General features: G+C 47.7%; 1 protein-coding gene across 1 annotated transcript in view; it reads right to left on the minus strand.

Moving 5' to 3' along the window:
• Nucleotides 1–20944, minus strand: part of Slc5a11 (solute carrier family 5 member 11) — a 54533-nt gene extending 33589 nt beyond the window's left edge. Inside the window, exons 1-4 of the mRNA XM_037210893.1 lie at nucleotides 20594–20944; nucleotides 5778–5935; nucleotides 3340–3411; nucleotides 1130–1234 (exon numbers count right to left, since the gene is read on the minus strand). Coding sequence (XP_037066788.1) covers nucleotides 1130–1234; nucleotides 3340–3411; nucleotides 5778–5912 — 312 coding nt within the window. The 5' untranslated portion in view covers nucleotides 5913–5935; nucleotides 20594–20944. The remainder of the gene's footprint in view (nucleotides 1–1129; nucleotides 1235–3339; nucleotides 3412–5777; nucleotides 5936–20593) is intronic.
• Nucleotides 20945–23950: the final 3006 nt, after the last annotated feature.

Raw genomic sequence — 23950 nt, forward strand, 5'->3', positions numbered from 1 at the left:
GGGGGTGGGGGGGAGAAGATTAAGTAGGAGAAAGGAAAATGAGAATGAAGACTTGGAGACATCTAATTCTGTCTCCTAAATACCACACTATCCTCTTTGGTCCATTCTGCAGTGGTGGGGCTATACCAACAGGGAGCTGAGGGTTCTGGGAGAGTTACCACAGGTCTCAAGAGCCATCTTCTTCTTTTATGGGTTAGACATAAGAGGACCTCACTAGATTGCTTCAGGAGAATCAATCAGCCCAATGGTACTGAATGAACAATTAATTAATCCATACCAGGCTCTCCTCCGCACCCTTCACAATTAGGAGTTTAATCAATCCTCACACATGGATGTTACATGGCAGGGACCATGATTACCCCTAATGTACGCAGGAGATCCAGAAAAGTCAAGTAACTTGACCAAGGTCACACGGCTTGCAAGCATGAATGCTGAGGACACCTGGTTCTAGCCTATAGGTTCTAGCCTGAGGTGTATGTGCCATAGGTGTCTGTGCCTAGCACAGGACAAGCACTTTAAAAGTGTTCATGAACTGGCTGTTCTTCCAGAGGTCCTGGGTTCAAGTCCCAGCACCCATATGGTGGCTCACAACCATCTGTAATGACATCTGGATCCCTCTTCTGGCCTGCAGGGACACATGCAAACAGAATACTGTATACATAATAAATAACTTTTTATTTTTATTTTTTTAAAAAAGCGTTCATGATTATGAATAACACAAACACCCACAGGAGAAGCTGCTCTGAGATGCTTGCTATGGAGAAGAATGCGTCTCTGTGTCTCTAGGGACATGAAAGCCACACATCACTGAACATTCTATTTCAGTAATGGCCAACGGATGCCTAAAATACATAGCTATATCTTCTGTCACCTGCCACCTGCCATTTTCTACTTATACAAGGAAGCATCCTGAGCCCTCACCCTCTTGATTTTGAGGGTTGTAGCCCTATGGGTCCCCACCAAGCAGATACAGGGAGACCCAAGTAAATTTTGTTGGCTAGGAGCACCTTTGACACCTGTTTGCTTAACTAAAACCACATTTCACTTTTAAAGTGCCAAGCATTCCCACACCTCCCCCAGGTTCTATTGCAGAACAAAGGGGAGATGTCTGTATCATGGCAAAACTCACATTAAGCTCATAGGCGGCGACAGAAATGCCCACAGCAGCACCGGACCCTGCTAGGCCAATGAAGTGTCCGCTTCCAACGTTGCTGGCGAACAAGGATGCACCCACCTGTAGGGAAATGAATGGGAAGGGTCCTGGAGCTGGGCCTGGGAAATTGTCCCTATTCCCAGTTTGGACCACTCTTCAAAGGGACCCAGACAATCAGGGAAATGGAGAATGTGGGACCATTCTATCCTACGTGCCATATTTGTGCAGTACACAGCTTGAACAACTGTCTGTAGCATCAGTGGTGGACAAGATTACAGGTAAATACTTCACGATGCAAAACAGCTCTGATGTCCAACTCAACTGCTGCAAGCCACAGGAAAATGTGATAGAATTCAGCTACTATCACAAAAGCTACTACTTGGAAAGGTCAAGGACTTTTCGGAAGGTCAGGCCATGGCTTAAGAAGTCTTGGTGATATTTTAGCTTTTGTATATATATTAGCCGATTCTTGCAATGATTTCCTTGTATGCTGTGTATGCTTCCAAGAACTCCTAACAGTGTATTTTACCTGAAATAACTATCAAGCATCCAAGGCCAAAAGATCTCCTGCATTAAGGTAAACTAAGCTCAGACCCTCCTTTCTTATACAGCCTTAGTGGTATTTATACTAACGCTAAAGACTCCTAACATTTACCTAACCACCTCTAGGAATGTAGGTTGAGCACATAAATTCCCTTTTTCTGATATATTAACTGATTTTAGCTCTTAGTTGACCTCTCCTTTACCACTCCCCTATTGGGTTATAAAAGAAAGCCTGATGGTTACTGCCTGAGGAAAACTCTTGTCTGCCTTTATGACCCTGTAAGAATTCAAGCCTGGTGACCTTGCTTTAGCTAGAGTACTGTAGTGGGTAGCTATTGCATGGGTATATAACTGTAAACCTCAGAGACTGAGAGAAGAGTTTAACTGGAGAACTAGAAGAATGAGATGGAGGATGAAGGAAGAGCCAGATGGAGAAGAACTAGATGAGAAAGACCAAGATGGGGCAGAACTAAGATGGGAGAATTAAGATAGAACATAGAGGGGACAGCAGATAAATGTAGAGAGAAATCAGGGAAGAAAGGAGCTAGGCACGAGAACAGAACTGAAACTGTGTAGATAGGATTTTATCCCAGAGGAATAAAGCAGATGGACCAAGAGCTCCGTGTACTTAGATTCTTTTCCCAAAAATAATCCGCACCGTTCGTAGCTTCTCTTCTGGGCCCCTGGGAAGAAGATTATTAAGGCTGGACCATAATAATTTTTGAGACTCAACGAAGTGTGTGTGTGTGTGTGTGTGTGTGTGTGTGTGTGTGTGTGTGTGTGTGTTTGACAGACAATGTCTGTAGATCCACTTTAAAAGGAATAGCTAATTGGACTGTTGTATTTGTTATCTGTACTTAGTCCCAGGAATGGGCTCATATTTTCATTCAGACTTTAGCAGCTTAGCACGTACTCTCCAGGGCAGGTGCAGAGCATGACAGCGAGGCTTGAGGCCAGGCAGTACAGCAGTCTACCCTAGCCATGGTGACTGGTACAGTGATGAACCTGAGATGCCGTCAGAGATAAAACATTTTCCACGGATACTGCCAGGGAGGCCGATGCTCTTCCCATGCTAGCCTGGAACTGGAGAGGGTGAACACATGCTAGCCTGGAACTGGAGAAGGTGAACAGTCTGGAATGCTGTTTTCCATCTTGTTGCCATGAAGTTGAAAGTGTTTGGCTATTGAGATCTTACAGGAGAGAAGCCTAGGCACATAAGTGACAGGGAAGGTGACAGATGACGAATGGACTGATGGATGGACAGATGCATGACGGATGGAGTGTGGATAGACAAAGGTAGATGAGAGATCAACAGATGGTGGAGGGGTATTTTGAGAAACTAGGTCTTAGTAATATTGATAAGTTGGGCCTCTGCAACCATCCTGTAGGTGAGCTGACAGATTCTTTTTGTGTGAATCAATTTGAATTGGAGCAAGGCTTTCTTTAGCTCTCACTCCACCTTGAAGACAACATGGAGCAAACAGTGTCAGAGCTCGAAGAGCCTTTGAGAAATGACGTAATAACGTATTTGTTGGCAGTGCTGGAGTGGGAACCAAAGCCCTGTGCTCACTAGGCACACATCTACCACAGAATCCCACCCCAGCCTGAGAAGTGATGGGCTGAACCAGAGACTGACTACCTACCGGCCACCACACCATGTCACCTCCAGCCAGGAAGTAGCCTTTCACTGTGTCTCGCTTGGTCCTCACTGTGGACTGTAAGAAAGAAGAGGGCTGATGAGGAGAACGCCAGCGCTCAGGCATCTGAAGAGGGCAGAGGCTGTGAACCAGGAGGCCTCGTTTTTGTCTGACTGAAACTTTGTTGTGAACGTCTTTAAAGCAGACCTCCTCTCTGGCCAGTCCCTGTCAGTCCCCAGTTCACAGGTTTGGAATAACCTACATAGTCCTCTAGACATCTGAGCTGCAGCTCTGTGGCTTGCTAATGGCCGCTCATAATGGATTCATTGTTTTCAATGTTCTAAAAACTGTTCCTATGAGATATTTCACAAGCACCAGCTCAGATACATTTAAAACAATTACACTTTAAATTAATTAATTAACAACTGTAATTTAAAATTACAGGTTTTTAAAAATAATTTTTTTATTTTTATTTTATGTGCATTTCTATTTTGCCTGCCTGTACATCTGTGTGAGGGTGTCATATTTTGGAGTTATAGACAGTTGTGAGCTGCCATGTGAGTGCTGGGAATTGAACCCAGGTCCTCTGGAAGAGCAGTCGGTGCTCTTAACCACTGAGTCATCTCTCCAGCCCCTAAAATTACAGTTTTTAATTACATTTTTCTAATTTTAAATTTTGAGATGAGTTCACAATGTAGCACTGGTTGGCCTGAAACTCACTATGTAGACCAGGCTGGCATAACTCAGAGGTCTGTCTGCCAAGATTCAAGGCATGTACCATACATAGCCAACAACGGCAGCTTCTTTGAGTCCCCACCCATCCCTGTGAGGTTGCTGTTTGGGGGCTGGTATCACAGTTGAAGAGACCGAGGCTCAAGACCCCATCTATCCATGCTGCTGAAACAAAGTGCCCAGAGATAGGGATCTGTAAACATCAAAATGTCTCTCTCACAGTTCTGGAGAGCTGGGGGTCGAAGGTCAAGGTGCCAGCAGGTTCAACCTGTGGAGAGGGCTTGTCCCTCTAGAGAGAGCCTCCTCTGTGTCCTCCCTCATGTGATGGGAGGAAGAGACACAGAAAAGACTGACTAGTATCGTATCCTGTCTCTTTTCTAAGGCTGCCACCCTCCTGACAACCCCTTCCTGAAGGCTCTGCTTCTTACTGCCACTACACAGAGATTAAATTCCAACATTAGGGGCTCATGTAGCCTAGGCTTGGCCTCAAACTCCCATGTAGCTGAAGGTGACCTTGAACTCCTGATCCTCCTGCCTACATCTCCAAGTGTCAGCATTATAGCTGTGCATCACTGTGCCCAGTTTATGCTGCACTGGGGATAGAACCTAGGGCCTCACGCATGCTAGGTAAACACTCTCCCAACTGAGCTAGCCTATAAGTAGCTATTTTTTATTTAAAAATTTTAATTACAGTTATTAATGTGTTAATTTGTGTTTGTGTATGTCTGTGTATGCATGTGTACACTAATGTTTGCTCTGGCTGGGCAACATTAGTGTACACATGTGATCCCAGCATTCAAGAGGCTAAGGCAGGAGGATCACAAATTTGAAGCTAGACTGGGCTACATAGCAAGACCTTCTCTCCAAAGTACATGCAATTTGTTCTGATTTGCTTTTAAACCTGGAATAATACATTAATGAATAGTATATATATATATGAGAACATAGGCTTTAAAATAAAGGAAATGTGGGTTCTAGCTTCAAGTTCCATAATTTAGTAACAGATTAAAGAATCTAATTCTTTGGGCCTAGGTTTTCTTTGTCTGTAAAATGGGTACAAGATCTTCCTTGAGGGACTGCAGAGATGGCTAAGTGGTTAAGAGTGAATATGGCTCTTGCAGTTCCCAGCACCCATATCAGGTGGCCCACAACCATGTGTAACACCAGCTCAGGAGACCCCACACCCTCTTCTGACTTCTGTGGGTACACACACACATGCTCACATATCTACACACACATACACACAACACACAGTAAGAAAAATACTGCTTTTTAAAAAGAGATCTTCCTTGCAAATTACATGAAATAACATAAGTAATACATGCATTGACTTGCTGTCCAACATGGTCAACACACAGTAGCATTTAAGAAAAAAAAAAAAAATCCAGGGCCTCCCCTATTCTAGTCAAGTGCTCTACCACTGACTTGTACTCCAGGCTCTCCACATAGTTTGGGGGGATTTTTTTGTTTGTTTTTTGTTTTTTGAGACAGGGTTTCACTGTGTATCCCTGTCTAGTCTGGAACTTGTGATGTAGGCCTATCTGGCCTTGAATTCACGGAGATCACTTGCCTCCACATATTTTAAGTCCTAATTGCTGTAGTTCATTTCTTCCTCTCTTGGTATCTTGTTTTCCCAAAGGATAGGGTTTAGTCTAGGGTTTTGACCAGAGATTCCCTTCTCGCCCCATCTCTCACCTTGTCTCCTGGCTTACCCATAATCCAACAGCCAGGACAAAGAGGAAGTACAGAACCAAGACAGCAATGTCCCAGGGCTCCAGGCTCTTCTGGGCGAAAGCCTCAGGGGCATCAGACTGTGGAGGTTGAGGGCTGAGGGTGCCGCTCTCCATGGTGCTGAATGAACTTCCCAGTCCTGGGAAGAGCAGAACAATGTTAAGAGTCCAGATCCCAGAACCTCTTTCCTCACTCCATCTAGGCTTCCCCCCATGGAGCAACAACAACAACAACAACAAAGACCTACCTGGATGAAGGTGTTGTGAAGACAGCTTCAGGAAGTCAAGTCCAGCCCTCCAACCATGACCCTCTTACCACCCTTCCATTTGCTCGTTCACCCACCCAGAAAATACATAGAAGGCGCTCACATCTCTGTAATTGACTTGTTGGCTTTCATTTTAACAATTCAACTACTTGTTCATCAAAATATAAAGAACAAACAGTTGGAGGAGTACAGACAACACAGGGCATGTTAGTGATCCCAACACCCTGGAGGCTGAGTTGGATCGCTGAGTGTGAAGCTAACCTGGGCTACGTAGCAAGATGCTGTCAAAAAGAGAATAAGGTGCATCAAGTTCCAGCACACTTTCTGTCCTAGTCTGATTTCTGTTGCTATGGCAAACACCATAACCAAGGGCAACTTGGAAAAGAGTTTATTTCATCTTACATGCCGAGGAAAGAAAAGTCAGGAGCTCAACGCAGGAACTGAAGTAGAGACCAGGAGGAACACTGCTTACTGGCTTGCTTCCTCCCAGGCTCATGTTGAGATGCCTTTTTTATATGCCCAGGCCTACCTCCCAGGGGACTGCCCACAGTAGACGGGGCCTTCCCACAGCAATCAGCAATTAAGAAAATGGCTTGCAGACATGACCACAGGCTAATCCAATGGAAGTAATTCCTCCACTGAAAGTCCAACTTTCTAGGTATCTTACTTAGTTTGCTTTCTGTAGCTGTAATAAACATCATGACCAAATGCGGCTTGGTAAGGAAAGGGTTTATTTGGCTTGCACGTCCATGTCACAGCCCATCACTGAGGGAAGTCAGGACAGGAGCTCATGAAAGAGCCTGGAGGCAGGAGCTGTCACAGAGGCCATAGAGTGGTGCTGCTTACTGGCTTGCTCAGCCTGCTTTCTTGTACCACCCAGGACCGCTTACCTAGGGGTGGCACTGCCCACAGTGATCTGTACCCTTCCACATCAACCAGGAAAATATCCCACAGACTTGCCCCCAGGTCAATCTAATGAAGGCAATTCCTCAACTGAAAGTCTCTCTTCCTAGATGTGTCTGTGTGTTGAATTGACAAAAGAAGAAGAAGAAGGAAAAGAAGAGGAGGAAGAGGAAGAGGAAGAGGGCTATAGAGATGACTCATAGGTTAAAAGCACTGGTTCTTCTTCCAGCAGTCCTGAGTTCAATTCCCAGCAACCACATGATGGCTCACAACCATCTATAATTCGATCTGGTGCCCTCTTCTGGCCTGCAGGCATGCATGTAGGCAGAACACTGTATACATAATAAATAAATCTTTTTTTAAAGATTTATTTAGTAGAAGAAGAAGAAGAAGAAGAAGAAGAAGAAGAAGAAGAAGAAGAAGAAGAAGAAGAAGAAGAAGAAGAAGAAAACACTAGTTGGCACATTCTCCTACTTAGTAAGCACATGGCCCAGAGGAAGAGTAAAATGGGAGGAGTCTCGCTCTAACACTGCATCTGCCCATTAATTACATATAGTTAATATACACCCATACAGTACCTGCTGCCTGCTTGGACTCCCTCTAAGTGTTTTCTACCCTTTAAAGTGGACACTTTCATTATCATCCTTATTTTTGTAGAAGGAGTTAGAAATGTTAAGTAGCTTGTCCAGGTAACTCAGCTCAAGTTGAAGGGTTGGGATTTGAACCTGAATAACCTTGCTCCAGAATCCATGCTTTGAACTACTACTAGAAACCATTTATCACTGGCAATGGGTGGAGCATGCCTTTAATCCCAGCACTTGGAGGCAGAGGCAGGTGGATCTCTATGAGTTCGAGGCCAGCCTGGTCTAAGGAGAGAATCCTAGGAGAGATACCAAAACTACACAGAGAAACCCTGTCTCAAAAAAACCAAAAAAAGAAAGAAAAGTAAAAAGAAAAAAAAGAAAAACCATTTCTCTGGAGATTACACTTGGACCATGGACATTTTAAGAGAGTCCTGTGACAGGCAGAATAAATGGCCCCAAAGGTATGTATATCTAATCTCCAAAACCTGTGATCATGTGGTGTTCACAGAAAGAAATAAGATGGCTAGCCAGCTGACCTTAAAATAGGCTAGTGCGTGGCTCAGCCGGGAGCATCTATTGCAATCACAAATGACACCGGATCAGAAGGGCCAGAGAGGTGACAGCGTTAGAAGGTCCAGCTCAGCATTGCTGGCTTTGAACAGGGGACGGCGGTATCCTGAACCAAGGAGTGCAAGTGGCTTCTAGAAGCCACTAAAACAAATGAACAGACTGGTCCAGGACCTCCAGGAAGAATTCAGCTCCGCTGAGGCCTGTGCGTGTGGTAGAGGATAGGCAAGCTGTGCTGTGTGTGCCTGTGTGTGTGGTAGAAGGTGTGCCTGGATGTGTGCCCCTGCACAGGTCTGCGGGAGTATGCAGAGGTCAACATCGGGTGTCTTCATTTTCAGGCTCTCCACTTTATTTTTTGAGATAAGGTCTCTCATTGAACCTGGAGCTCACCCAGTGCCTAGACTGGCTGCCCAGAGAGCCCCAGAGATCTGTCTGTCCGTCTCTGTCCTTCTCAGAGCTGGGATTACAGGCATGCACACCCAGCTTTATACAGGGGTTCTGGGGATCCGAACTCAGGTCCTCATGTTTGCACAGCAAGTCCTTTACCCACTGAACTATCGCCCCAACCATTTGCTGACACCTGGATTTGAGCATCGAGCGCTTTAAACTCCAAGTAAGAATGTGTTGTTTTAGCCAACTAGTCTGGGATAATTGGCTGCAGCAGTGATGAGAAACTAGCAAAATCCCTTAGGTGGTTCTGACTGGGGCATGGGCATGGTTATGCTATTCCCTGTCAGCTGTGGGGTCAGGAAAGGTCAGCCCCCACCATCAATAGTGTGCAGCCCAAGGCTGGGACAAATCCGCCAGAGACAGCAACACTCTGTGATGGTCTGTGTGGTACAAATGCAGAGACTCAGACAAACCAGATCTTTAAAGAATTCAGGCTCTCGAGGGGCAGTGTTAGCCCATGCCTTTAATTCCAGCCCTGAGGCCAACCTGGTCTACAGAGTGAGTTCCAGGACAGCCAGGGCTACACAGAGAAACCCTATCTCAAAAAAAAAAAAATCAAGCTCTCGGGGTGGGAGTGGTCAGTCAATAAAGTGCTTTACGCATAAACTTGAGGACCTGGGTTTGAAATTGGGCATAGTGATACAATCTTGTCATCTCGGCTCCTGGGAGGCAGAGACAGGAGTATCTCCAGGGCTCACTTGCCAGTCAGGCTACCCTAATTGGTGAGCCACGGGTCCCAGCAAGACACCATCTCGAAAAAGCAAGGTGGACGGTTCTTGAGGGTAAGACTTCTAAAGATGATCCAAATTGACTTGTAACATCCACTTCCATATACACACACATGCACACATACTCACACACATGAACTTATATGTGCACCAAGGGGGGAGGGAGAGAGGGAAGGAGGGAGGGAGAAAGAAAGAAAGAAAGAGAGAGAGAGAGAGAGAGAGAGAGAGAGAGAGAGAGAGGAAGGAAGGAAAGGAAGGAAGGAAGGAAGGAAGAAAGAAAGAAAGGAAGAAAGAAAGAAAGAAAGAAAGAAAGAAAGAAAGAAAGAAAGAAAGAAAGAAAGAAAGAAAGAAAGAAAGAAAGAAGGGAGGGAGGAAAATGATTAAACTTATAACTAAAGTATCTCTATGGTATACCATGCTTCTAATTTAAGAGTCTTAGGAAAATTATTTTAGGCAATACTGTGAATATTAAAAAAAACAAGTACACAGTAGTGGCTCATGCCTTTAATTCTAGCAGTTGGGAGGCAGAAGGATCTTTCAGAGTTCGAGGCTAGCCTGGTGTATGTAATGAGTTCCAGGACAGCCAGGACTATGTAGAGAGATGCTATCTCAGAAAAAAATTAACAACAAAACAAGTAAACAAGTGTCTTCCATAAACTGGAGAAGGTTCCAGATAGTGCAAGTTTGTCTTTTGCCCCATGACTGTCTGGGGCATGAAGTAGTTCTGCACATGACAACCTGTGTTGCATCTGGTCTCTACATTCTAGGTGTTAGGATTCTGCCACTCCTCCAGCTATAGGATTGCATATGCACAGTTCAGTAGCTAAGCAAGGGGTCTTAGGTCATCCGTGCACTGCATGATTATGCAATCTGCACATGCATGACTGGCATAGCTCCATAAGCCCACATGCGCATGTGCTGGGAAGTCCTTAAAAAGCCGGTCGCAAACTCCTCCCTTCTCTTTTGCTCTCTCCTCCTCCCCCCATCTCTCCCTGCTCCTCACATGTCTTTCATAGGCCTGGTCACTCTCTTCTGTTCCCCCACCCACCCCCAATAAAGCTCTGATACTGGGTTTTGTTGTGCGTGCCTTGTGACCTTTCTCTCATGGTAACAAGCGCCACATTTAAAACCAACACCAGGTGTCCAGTGGTATAAACGGTCACAATCACAATGCTCTCTCACATCCTGAAAGACCGATATCTCTAGTGCACACCTTTGCTCCAGGCTAAAGAAGGTCAAAGAATTTCTAATAGAAAAGTGGAGGGCCTGGGAATGTGGCCCGGGGTGGAGCACTTGCCTAGAGTGCCTGAGACCCTGGTTCCATTCCCAGCACTGCGGTATAACGCTGATGGTGATAAGAAAACGATGTGAGAAGTTGAAAGTGAAGAGATAGACTCAGGGGGTTAGAAGGCTGGTTGGTCTGTTATTGTAGCCATTAAAAAAAAAAAAAAAAAAAAAAAAAACCTTAGCCTGAGTACATTTTTTTGTTTTGTTTTGTTTTGTTTTGTTTTGTTTTGTTTTTCAAGACAGGGTTTCTCTGTTTAGCTTTGCACCTTTCCTGGATCTCACTTTGTAGACCAGGCTGGCCTCGAACTGAATACATTTTTAAAGGTTTGTTTTACGTGTACATGCTTGTGCCTGAGTGTATGTGTGTGCACCATGTGCATGCAGGTGTCTGCAGAGCCAGAAGCTGTCAGATCCGTTGGAACAGGAGTTACAGGTGGTGGTGAGCTGCTTGATATGGGTGTTCAGAACTGAACCCAGGTCTTTTGCAAGAGCAGCCAGTGTTCTTAACGACAGAGTCATCAGCCCCTGGAAATATTCATCAATAGTATGACTCTGTTGACCACAGTTCTAGAGGCCGAGAAGCCCACGATCAAGGTGATGACAGATTTGCTATCTGGAAAAGGCTGATCCTCATTAAATGCTTTTTTCTGCATCCTCCCAGGGTGGAAGGAGCAAGCAGCCCCCAGCGAACTTCTCTTATAAGAGAACTAGCCTTGTTTATGAGGGTTTGGCTGTATGACCTAAGCATCTCTCAATGGCCCCACCTCACCACTATTGCACTGGGGTTTGGGTTGTGACCTTTGGACTCTTTTTGTTGTTGTTGTTGTTTGTTTTTTGTATTTCAAGACAGGGTTTCTCTGTGTAGCTTTGGCTGTCCTGGAACTCACTCTGTAGCCCACGCTAGCCTCGAACTCACAGAGATCCTCCTGCCTCTGCCTCCGAGCACAGGGATTAAAGGCGTGCACCACCGCTGCCCAGCATGATGACCTAGGGACTCTTAGGGAGACACACACATCCTAACCACAGCACAGGGAGAGGAGTAGAGGAATTATTTGGAGTTTGCTGATAAGACTTGTTAAGTGGGACAGGGAGACTCCTCCTGCTTCTGCTAGGAGCTGCACAGAGTCCAGGGCCCGGTCCCCTGAGCAGGATACACCTGGTGCATAGAGCTGGCTTTCTCTTTCTCAGTGCTGTTGACTTTTGGGTGGTTTGTTTGTTTTGCTTAGACTTTTAGAAAGGGTCTAAGCATCTCAGCAGGGTGTTCTTGGTCCTTAAAACTGGTTTTCTCTTTCTCAATGCTGTTGACTTTTTGAGTGGTTGGTTTGCTTTGCTTGGACTCTTAGAATGAACTCTGCTATATATACACCCTAAATTATTGTGTAGCCCAGGCTGGCTCTAAATCTGCTGTGATCCTGCATCAGCATGCCCAGCCTGCTATTGACATGTTAGCCTGGCTGGTTTATTTATGTGTTGTATATGTCTGTATCATACCTGTGTATACTGGTACATGTGTCTACGCATGTGTGGAGTTACAGGCCTTTGTAGGAATGACTTGTCACAAGGGTGCTGGAATCCAAACTCTGATCCTCATGATTGTTCAGCAAGCACTCTTAACTGCTGAGCCATCTCTCCAGACCAATTCACTTTTTTTTTTTTTTTTTTTTTTTTTAGCAGAATGGGCATCACTATGACAGTCTCACCCACATATATTGTTGCACCGTGCTCATATCACCTGGCCACCCTCACCCCCATACTGGCTTCCTTCTTTCCCTCAACTTTCCTCTTTCCTGTCATATATAAAATCTTGATTCCACGTGAAAGAAAACGTGTGACATTTTGTCTTTCTTCCCCCTTTACTCTTTTTTCCCTTCCCCCCCCCTTTGACCTCCTCTTCCCTCTTACAGTCTGCCCCCCCTTCTACATTCAAGTCACATTAATATTTATGAAGTTTGGGTTCAGTGTGAGAAAATGTGCAATGACGACCGTCTGGGTCTGGCTTATGTGGCTTAACATGATGATTTCCAATTCCATCCATTGTCCTGCAAATCCTATGGTTTCATTCTTCTTACGGCTAAGTAAAATTTTGCTTCCTCTTTTTTATGATTTATTTATGCATCTATGTCTGTGTGTCTTTGTGTGGGCATGTGGACATGAGTGCAGGTGCCCTCAGAGGCTAGAAGAGGGAGTCAAATCCTGGAGCTGAGGTTACAGGTTATGGTGGTGAACTGTTCAGCATGGGTGCTGGGAACTGAACATGGAGACCCTGGAAGTGCATGCTCATACTCAGTCATCTCTCCAGCCCCTCAATCTTATTGTCTTTATATCTTCTTCTGTTGACGGACATCTAGGCTCCTGAGATGGCTTTTGAAAACAATAAACACAGCACGCTTGTGAATCTGTGGAATGCTGACTTTGAGCCTTTGAGTATATCCCAGGGGTGGAGCACATGGTAGTTCTACTTTCTTTTCTTTTTTTGGTTTTTCGAGACAGGTTTTCTCTGTGTAGCCCTGGCTATACCGGAACTCACTCTGTAGACCAGGCTGGCCTCGAACCACTTTTCATTTTCTGAGGAACCATTGTGTTGACACCCAAAGTGGCTGCCCCAGTTTGTACTACCACCAACAACGATCTGAGTTCCTCTTTGGAGCATCCCGCCAGCGTTTGTGGGCTCTTGTTTTATTCGGTGGGGGCCATTTGGACAGGTGGGATGGAATCTCAAATGAGTTTTGATTTTTATTTCCTTCTAGTTGAAGGATGTTGGCCATTTATTCAAATATTTATTGGTCACTTATATTTCTGTTTTAGAGAACTGTCCACTCAGCTCACTTTGCCTGTTCATTGATTGGATGATTGTGGCAATTTGGTGTTTAATTTTTGCAGCTCTTTATATATTCTGGATATTAATCCCCTGCCATTTCTTCCCATTCTCTGGGCTGTCTCTTCTCTAGTGGTTTTCTTTGCTTTGCAGAAGCTTTTTTACTCCACGCAATCCCACTCATTGACCCCTCTTGTCAGCCTGCATGGCGGGAGTGCTTTTGAAAAGGCCTTGCCTGCTCCTGCCTCTTGGGTGTTTTGCTCCAGGAGGTTCAGAACTTCATGCCTGACATTCAGGTCTTTGACCAATTTTTAAACTGATTTTGTAGAACAGCCCCAAACCAGCTTGACCACACAGCTGCCCTGATGGGCTTTGAGGCCCAGACACAGCTTCTGGCAGGCAACACATGGACCCAGGAAGAGCCATAAGTTGACCCCACCCAGTGGGGCCTGCATCTAAGAGGAAATACCTGACATTCCAAACAGTCCCTATACCCCTAGACAAACGTCATCCAGTCAGGGTCCGAACCCAGGAAATCCCCTCACCCCAACTTCTGCTATGTGATAAAAACCCCATTCTACCTGGGCTCTGGGCTCTCTGCTCTCACCCCTGCATCAGACAGACAGAGACTAAGCTCAGAGCTTGAAGATAATAAAGGCTCTTGGCTTTTACATGAGGGATTTAGTCTCTGTGGTGGTCTTTTGGGGGTCCCCAAGAGCTGGGTATAACAATTTTTGTCTAAGGTAAGAGATAAGGATCTTGTTTGACTAGGAAGTCATTTTGGATGTCATAGGCATTGTGGGATGCTCAGCAGCATCTCTGGTCTGTATCCCCTACATGCCGGGAGCATCCTCCAAGTTGTGAGAGCCAAAATGGTCCCTCAATTGTAGGTTCTTCTTTGAGAACTTGGCGTGGACTGCACAGTGACCATTGCTGCTTGACAAAGTTTCGGGATTTCAACATTGCAGACCACACTTATCCAGCACCTTTTTAACTTTCATTTTTAATGATTTTCAATATTAATGTCTTTCCCTTTGGGAAATTTTGTGTGGGCTTTGGTAAAGGAGAAAAATGTGTACAATGATAGCTTCTCTAAAAAAAAAAAAAAAAAAAAAAAAAATTGGAAAAAAATCCCTGCCACCTTGGAACCAGGAAATCCATTGTGCCCTCCTAATTACACCAAGAACAGGAAAGTTAGAGATTTACTAGATACACCTGACCCCAAGGATAAAATGCCTGCAATTCAGATCCTGAGCCTGAGGCCATTAAGGGCAAGAGTTCAGTTAATAAATACAGAGAAATCAGAGCGGTGCAGTATAATGGGGAAAGAGTAAGACATCAGGACCTGCCCTTGGGGAGCCTGTGGGGGGAACAGGCCCATACAGTAAGACTAAGAAATTGTAATATATTGCCTGCTCCCCAGAAGTCCTTTTCCCAGGGTCAGGCATTTCGATAAGCGCTTCCATTCCCTTGGGGGCTTGAGGAAAGTTCCTGCTTGATTAAGCAGTCTTCTCCTTATCTCTAGCAAAAGGAACTTGTGGCCCTTCATTAACAGTAGTGCCTGTTGTCAGTGTCAATGCCAGATTCCTCCACCCCTGACCTCAAACCACACACCAGCTCACATGTCCCTTGTCTCCCGTTTAATCCTCTAGGTGCAACAACAGAGTATAAAAAGTGTAGTCTTTTTCAACTAAACACTGCTGGCAGCCATCCCAATTCACCCTCAAATTGTGCCTACCTCCCCCCACCCCCGACCCCACCCCCGCCACCGCCACCAACTTCACACATCCTCTTTGGGACCTGAACCCCCAATCCCCTTACTCCCCCCCACACACTCCAGCTGAAGTAGGTCTCCTGCAAGAACCCATACAGGGAGATGCTGCCTCCAGGGTCCTCCAGGCCCTGCAAGGCCCCTCTCGGCCAGCCCTGGCTGTCTCTCCCTAGGCAGGACCTTTCCTTTAGTCACTGTGCAGTGATGTGCCCAGCTTTTCAGACCTAGGACCGGAGGCCCCCTCCACGGAAGAGAAGACAAGAGCAAGTGGGATATGAGCTCTTGTGGTGAAGAAGGAAGCAAGGAGGGGAGGCAGAATTGGAAAGACGGGCTTTGTGTCCTAACACAGAAGGAAGGAGCAGGCAAACACCCATCCAGTTCTGCCCTCACCTGAGGCCGAGCGAGGTCAGGATTTTACGATCCCTGGCTCCTGTCCAATGGGATGATGATACCTAAGCTGCAGTGTTAAGAGAAGCAGAGACAAGGTTCAGAGCGGGGGTGGGGCTTTGTAGGTTCCAGCTCTGAAGGACTTTGGGAGTTATCTCAAGGGTCAAAACCTCACTGTCCTTAAAGGTGAGGAAGTTGTCGGTCCTAAAGATGTAGCATCCTGTCTGAAGTCACACCGCCAATGAGTGGGCCGGGAACCCGGCTCGGCTGACCGCTGCTTCAGAAACAGAGAACCCTGGGGTAAGCATAGGATGCAACTTCAGGTAGGGATAGTTGCTGTACCTGGGACAGGGGTAGATGGATCTAGAAAACCGAAGGTCTGGAAAGGAAGGCAAGCAAGAAAGAGGGACAGCAGCCTTCTGCTCCGAGCCCTCAGGGCCATCGGTGTCCCCAGCCCCACCCCCAGGTCCCTTCCTGCCCATTGCCTGCCAGGCACTGAGGGGACTTCAGATAAACAAGTCTTTCATCGCTGCAGGGGAGGCTGGCACAGCATCTAAGTGATTCAGAGACCTTGGAGCTGGGAGACTGCATCTTCATGGTAGGGACAGGGGATGGACCACTGATGCTGGGTACCCAGACCTGCAACTTCCCTGACGTTCAACACGCGGTACCGCTGTGACCTCCCTGTCACTAGCACAAGTGCAACGTATGTCGCACACTGTGTCCTCTCATTTCATCCTCCTGGTCACACCTTCAGCTCATGGGTGAGAAGACATCAAGATGCCAAAGTGAGCTGGATCGGACTCTGGATGTGCCACAGTCAAAGCCATAGGTGCTACTGGAACGTGGACAGAAGGTCATTGTGTCTCCATGCAGCTATCTGTCTCCCCCACCCCTGTCCCTCCTTACTTCCCTTTAGCTCTGCTCTTTTCCCCACAAAAACTCATTAGGTGACACTGGGTGTCTTATTTGCGCCAGGACTTGGACTCAGTAAGGTATTGGTTAGGCACCAGCTATGTGGCAGGCTCCATGGACATGCAGTAAGACATTTAAAGTATTTTATTTTACGTGTGTGTGCTGGGGTGCATGTATGTGCATATGTGCACCATGTATGTTCATGAGGTCAGAAGGGAGTACTGGATCCTCTGGCACCAGGGTTATAGGATGTTATGAGCCCCTGTGTGGTACCAGGAACCAAACCCAAGTCCTCTGGAAGAGCAGAAAGGGCTCTTAACCACTGAGCCATCTCTCCAGCCCCTCGGTAAGACATTTAGTGGGTACCAGCCGTGTGCCAGGCTCTGTGCTAGGCCCTGGAAGTTCAATGGCACATTCATTAGATATCATCTCTGTGCCAGGCTCTCCATGGGGAGCTCTATTAGACCTTGGGGCTCAGTGCAGCAAGTATTTATTAGGTACTAGCTGTGTGCCAAGCTCTGGACACCTAGGGAGGCAGTCTTGCTCCCATCCCCATGGGTTTTCACCCCAGGCCCTGGCCATGCTGTGGCTACCCAGAACCAATAAGTAAGTAAAATGACCTCCATCCAGCTCCTTTTGCACAGAGCACCATGGTGATTTGATCCCAGCCTGCCTTAGAGGGCCAAGTGATGGGTGGGCCCTGAGGTCCTCTTCAGAGCCCCTGCCAGCTCCCTTCCTGAGGGGTGGGGTGAGGGCAGCCAGTCCCGACAAAGGCTTTCTTTGCTAGCGGAACAGGCTGCCCTTGAGGTTGCCTGGTGGCCAGAGCACAAAAGGAAGCTCAGTTGAACCGGGACGGCTCCCGCCCTTCCCTTCTGCCCTTCTGCTCAATGCTTGTGCTAGGGGAGATGTGGAAATTTTCCACACCACAGTGCGAGGGCAAACAAAAGCAAACCAGGAAACTAGGCTAACAGGTCAGGGCCGCAGGTAGCCAACTGTATTCGCTCCGTTTCTTGTCTCAGCCTGGGCCGTCTATGTGCCTGCTGGCGAGGGTCACATTTTTCATAATTTATGTGTGTTCCAAACTTTTCACAGTGGGTGAAAAAGAAGTGTTAGCCATGTCCCAGGGCTCGCAGCTTAATGCCTTCCTTGTGTGTTAGAGACACTCCGGACATCAAGTGTCAAGCTTGATACTTCTGCCAAGTTTCTCAGAAAGAAAGAAACAAAACACATGAGGCAGAAAGTGGTTCCCTTGCACCAAGAAAAAAAAAAACGACAACTACCATTTAATTACAAATTTTAACCATGGGCAAAAGACTCCCTGGGAAATAGATGCGTCATTGTAAACCAACTGTGCGGACTTCAGAACCTCGGAGCCCTGGCTCAAATCTCACCTCTGCTTCCTCTAGCTGAGATCTAGAGCAATAAGCTCTCCAAGGTTGTTTCCCCATCTACAACATGAGATCAACTGTCAGGTGTCCATCACGGTAAACAAGTGAGCTGTGCCACATAGTTGGGAACAGGATGTTTGATACGTTCACATTCTTCAAATACACGCAGTGGGGGGAGAAAGGAGAGTGTGAACTTTGTGGTCAGGGAGACTTGGCCGGTTACAGAGTGAATCTCATTTGCAGCTCAGCATGGTAAGGTCCGGCCTCTGATTAACCCCCCTGAACAGGTAAAGCCGAGGCCTGAGTCCAGGCCAGGCCACTGGTAAATGCCTGAACTAGGCCCCAGCCTGAGTATAATCTGTCAGCCCCTACCCCACCATAAGACAGGAACTCTTGGCAGGAGAATGCCAGATGTGACCCCAAGTCTTGATCTGGAGTCGCTCACAACCTCCTCCTTCCTCGCTGCTGTGGAGGAACCTGTCACTTCAAAGCCACAAGCTGGCCTGGTCTAGGGCGGTTGGTGGTAGACCAGCCTAGCTAGGGAGAGAGAGAGGCCTCTGCAAAGCCAAGAAGACTGAGAAGGCCTAGGGCTGATGCAAGAGGGGGCTCACTGGCCTCTTGATGCTTGACATAGTACTGTAGCCGGGCCTTGGTGGCACATGCCTTTAATCCCAGCACTCGGGAGGCAGAGCCAGGCGGATCTCTGTGAGTCAGCATGGTCTACAGAGTGAGATCCAGGAAAGGCACCAAAGCTACACAGAGAAACCCTGTCTCGAAAAACAAACAAACAGACATAGGACTGTGGAAAGGGCTGATGGGTAGACTGAGACTTTGGGCTGGCTCATCCCAGCCCATTAGGAAAAACCACAGTTCTGGTGGTGGGGGAAGAATTTCTAAGCATGGCAGAGCAAGGCGGTTTTCCCTAATAGGCCACAGAGGGTAACAAATGGGATGCAGGGAACTAGATGAGTCTTCCCATCTACCTGTCCCATTCAGGAGTGGCCCTGTCCCAAAATACCACAGTGGAAGTCACAAGATCATCTATTTAGCCCAGACATGTTCATTCAAATGCCGCCATGACATTTCGCACGCATGCCTACAGATATCCAAAGTTAGCATGTACAGGCCAAAGACCAAACTCTTCATCAGAAATGCAGGTGTCTCTGCCACTTTGGCCATGTCACTAACCACTCACACCCAAAGCCCAAAGCATCCTAAGTCCTTAAGTCCATCCATGGATCCAGCCATCCACCAGTCTGTTCATCCATCTTTCATGTATCTATCCGCCCCCAAGAATCTATCTGTCCATCCATCCATCCACCACCCATCCATCCACCACCCATCCATCCATCCACCCACCCACCCATTCAACTATCCATTCATCCATCCACCCATCCATATATCCATTCATCCATCTGTATATCCATCCATTTAACAAGTGACGTATGAGCATCTTGGTGTGCCAAGCACTGTGTCTAAGAACCAAAGATGTCATGGCATACAAACATTGATCAAATAATTTATGTCCTTCTCAACTTGCTGAATCTACCCAACTCTAGTTCTATTCTCTTCTCCTTCTAAAACATACTTTGAACCTGTTCATTTCCCTTAAATCGCCAACATCCTGCCACCTTCACCCGTGTCCAGCCCACAGTAAGGAGTTACGCTCTTCCTACCCACTGCTAATTTAGATTCCTTTAACCTCTCCCTTCTATGGAAGCCAAAGAGTATTTGAGCACAAATCAGATCACTTGCTTGCTTCTGTCTATTCCTTGAAAGCTGTCTCTGACCTCAGGGTCTTTGGCTCCCATTCACTCTGTCTGATATACTTTCCCCCAGTTTCACAAAACCCTCCTCATTACTTACATGCCAACTAGCATACAACCCATCTGCCTTCTCCTGGCCTCAGCTTAAGTCAGACCCCCAAGTTATTTCCTTTCATATCAAATGTGATTTACTCTGTGGTTTAACGACGCCTGGCACACGGTTTGCAGAACTCTCCTGTAACTCCTTGTCTCACAGTACTCTAAGCACCAGGAAAGCAGGGATAATTTGTCTGTTTCATCTCCTGCCCCCAAAGCAGACACGCCATAAACTCTGGTCTTGCAAACAAATATCCCACCAAGGGCAGCGTTTCTCAAAGTCAGAGGTTCACAATCGCCTATCAACCATTCCCCAGAGCTGACCAGCTCATAGCCACAGGGGGCTGGGTCTCAGCTTTGCCCTACACTCTGTCACCTTGAGCAAGTTGTTCAGTGGCCTTAGGGCATGTCTGCGTACCCGCCCTCCCTGGCAGCTGTGCAGTTGGAAGAGATGCCAGAAGTGCAGGTGGGCCATGGCTGTGCCTTGCTCATTTTCAGCAGGAATGCATCCTTTCCAGCTTCCTGTGGCCGCTGCAGCTCCTTTCCCTTTCCTTGGCTCTGTGAGGCCTGCTCTGCTCTGCCACACCTGGGGGCTGGGCCAGGCTGACCTCCTAATCCTCATCTGACAGATAAGGAACCGGGGCTCCCATCCCCCAATGTCCCTGAACTTGACGAGGTAGAAGAACTGAGATACCGTGGCCTACACTGTCAGCTGCTGACACCCCCAAACCACCCTCTGTAGGCCAAGAGCAAACAAACTTTCTCTGATTCCCAAGAAGTTCACAGATGGGATCTGTCAGAGTGGCTGTCCAGTCCTCAGACCCAGTGGGCTTCCCAGCTTGAAGAGCGGGCGTCTTGGGGAAGAGGGGTCTTACCTTCTTCTGGATGCAGACCCTACTGCCCTAGGTTCTCAGGGACTGTGAGGAGGGACACCCCTGGGATTTCCTGTCCTTTGCGGCAGAGGAGAGCGATGGTTCTGCCTCCCTGCTGAGAAAGTTCCACACAGGTCAAACTCCAAACTCCAGGCTCGGCTGCAGCAGCAGTTTAAAGGAAGCCTGGATGATCTCCCCAGAACCCTTGAACTCTGAGCAGGCCCCTGCGAGGAAAGGGGCCTGCCCTGCTCTCCCTGGGCCTTGGCCAGTGCCCTCACCTGGCAGGGGGCCCATGGCCTGGAGAGGCAGGGGAGACCAGAGCCTGGGCACTGGGCTGCCTTGCTCACCCACTCTCCCGCCTCCCCTCCACTCTGGGAGTAGGCAGCCTTAGGACAGCTGGAGGAGCAGGGGGAGGAGGGGGGTGCAGGAGACAAAAGGGACATGCCCAGAAGGACTTTTCCAGCCCCAACCACTGCCAGTAGCAGCCAGCGCAGCAGTAACTGCGCCTCTCCGTCTCTTCAGACCAAAGCAGGGCAGGCCCACGGCATCTGGACAAACTGTCAGGAGGTACTGAGCACACACATAGGAGGCAGTACTCCACGGTAGTCAGGGGAAGAGCTGCAAGGCTTCCAGCTGCTCAGGGCTGCAAACATTTTCATTTAATTACCAGCATTTGCAGACTGCTATGCATAATGTTCACTGTCAGCGTTATCGGATTAGAAACCACCTAGGAGACAGCTGCCAGTGTGTCCGCCTGGATGTTTCCAGAGAGGTGTAACCTGGGAAACTGACCCTGAATGTGGGCAGCACCCTCCTATGGATGAGTTAAAAAGAAAGCAGGAGAGGAGGGCTGTGCAAGCACAGGGACCTGAGTTTGGATCCCCAGCTTCCATGCAAAGAACCGGGCATCACGTGCACATCTGTAATCCCAGCACTTGGAGGTGGGGACACGCGGATCCCAGGGCTCACTGGCCAGCCAGTCTACCAATCAATGAGCTTCAGGTTTAGTGACTCCGCCTCAAAAATGAGGTAGCAGAAGGGTGTGGTGGTGCACACTTTTAATCCCAACACCAGGGAGGCAGAGACAGGCAGATCTCTGTGAGTTTGAATCCAGCCTGGTCTACAGAGTGAGTTCCAGAACAGCCTACATACTGAGACCCTGTTTTGAAAAATATGATCATCATCACCATTATAATGTAGTAAATGATAGAGGAAGGTACCTGACTTCAACCTCTGGCTTCTACACTTGTACAAGGGTGAGTGCACCCACACACATTGCTCACCACACACACACACACACACACACACACACACACACATACACACACACAAAGTGAGCTGGGCACGTTCATTCATCCTTCTCTGCCTCCCGACTGTGGTTGCCACACAGCTAGGGTCTCATGCTGCTGCTGCTGCTGCTGCTTTGTTGGTAGATCCACGTCATCACCACTGCTTAATTTGTTTTTGCCAGGTACATTTGGCACAGCACCCCAAAAAGCAGCTTGAGACTCCAGCCTGAATTTCCCGCCTTTCTAGAATAATACAAATTGCTGGCCACAGCAGGCATACCTCACAAGACCGTCACAGCAGGAGTGCAGTTGTGGCTACACTCTCTCTCCGTTCCTTCCCTGGGCACAGAGTAGCCCTAAGGCAAGAGAAACGCAAGCTTGTGTCTGTCCGCACCAGGTTCTAAGTGCTTGGGGTGTGTGGACATTTCCAATAGACTCCGAGGCAGGTCCTATCAGTGTGCCCATTTTCCTGGCCGGGAGCCAGGTAGCGAAAGGTGAGGCTCCAGCTAGTCCAAGTGGCAGAACTAAGGTGTAAGCCCAGACCAAGGAATTCTAGAGTCTTGAGAGGGCCGAGGCAGTGGCCCGGAGATGTGTGCAGCTGGACAGAGGGGACCTGGCACTATGCACTGGTCCGGAGGGCAGAGACCAGTGAGAAAGATTGAAAGAGAGAAAGGAGCAGCTGAACCTGGAGGTCAGGGACCTGTGACTGGTGGATGGAGGACACAGCACCAGGGACAGAAGTGAGTTGCTGTGGATGACACATGGCAGCCCCAATCCGTTCCTAATTTCTTTGAGCCCATCTTGTGGAGGGAGGGGCGGTTCCAGGAGCTTTCAGAGAAAGCCTGTTTATCGAGCAAAGCAGGACATGGGGAGCTGCCACCCAACTGCAGAGCACGTATCCCCGTGGTGGGGACGGCCACACCTCAAAGGCGTCACCGTTTAGGAACCTTTTAGGAATGTTCTACAAAGCTCATGATTGTCACATGTGAGGGCCAGAGGTGTCCCGTTCGGCTACGACTGTCACCTCTGACAGTTGCTCTGACTGCCGGACTTCACTGCCTTTACCCAGGATGATAAAGAATAGCCATTTGAGAGAACTATTGGGGTTTGTGATCCACACTCCCCACCTCCACTTCTGTGGCTTTTCTTTTTTTTTTTTTTATTTTTTGTTCATTTTATATCTTTTAGTTAATAGCTCTTACTGAGGCATCTTTGTAAGTGTATGCTGTACTTTCATTCACCAACCCCCCTCATCTTCCCCGGTCTCCATCCCCCCATTTTACACACGTTCCCTTCCCTACATGCCCCACATACTTTCTTCCATTTTAAAAGTTAAGACAGCATACAAAGCCATGGGCTTCACAGCGGCGTTTCCATACCTGCCTCACTGTACTCGTCTAAGTCACCCTTTGCCTGCCTCTAGCTGGTTCTTTTCCTTCTCCCAAATCTGTAACGGGTGGCCTCTTGCCCGCTCTTCCTTCCCTCCACCTCCCTTAAAGAACTCTTCTCAAGACCCCCCTTTCCAGTCTCTAGACCCCCCCCACATATGTAAGTTTAAACCCATGTTCCACATTCGAGAAGAAACCTGTGTGTGCGGTACCTGTCTTTGCCTCCATCACCTGCTCTTGCCCCTCCCTCCCGCCCCTCTGTAATGAATGTGTCCATCCCTCAGATGGCCCCTTCTACTTCCTTGTCATATACAAAGGTACACACACACACACACACACACACACACACACACACACACACACACACACACACACACACACACACACACACACATATTTTAATCTGAATTCCACTTATGAGAGAAAACCTGGCTGTTTGTCTTTCTGAGTCTGGCTTATTGTACTTAACATAATGTCCCGGTATGTTAACCTACAGAACTGTCCAGATGTCCCTCACAGGTGAACGTATCTCCCGGGATACAGCTGTTCCACCCTGAGATACCCCTCAAGAGGCATGAAAACTAGCCTCCTGCAAACACCCGCACACAGCAGTCCTGGAACAGAAGAGCAGGTAAGCCGCTCACCTTTCCAAACAGCTACATAGGGGGATCCAGCTGGGCTGG

The sequence above is a fragment of the Peromyscus leucopus genome, chromosome 1, assembly GCF_004664715.2.
Source record: "Peromyscus leucopus breed LL Stock chromosome 1, UCI_PerLeu_2.1, whole genome shotgun sequence".
Classification (NCBI taxonomy): domain Eukaryota; kingdom Metazoa; phylum Chordata; class Mammalia; order Rodentia; family Cricetidae; genus Peromyscus; species Peromyscus leucopus.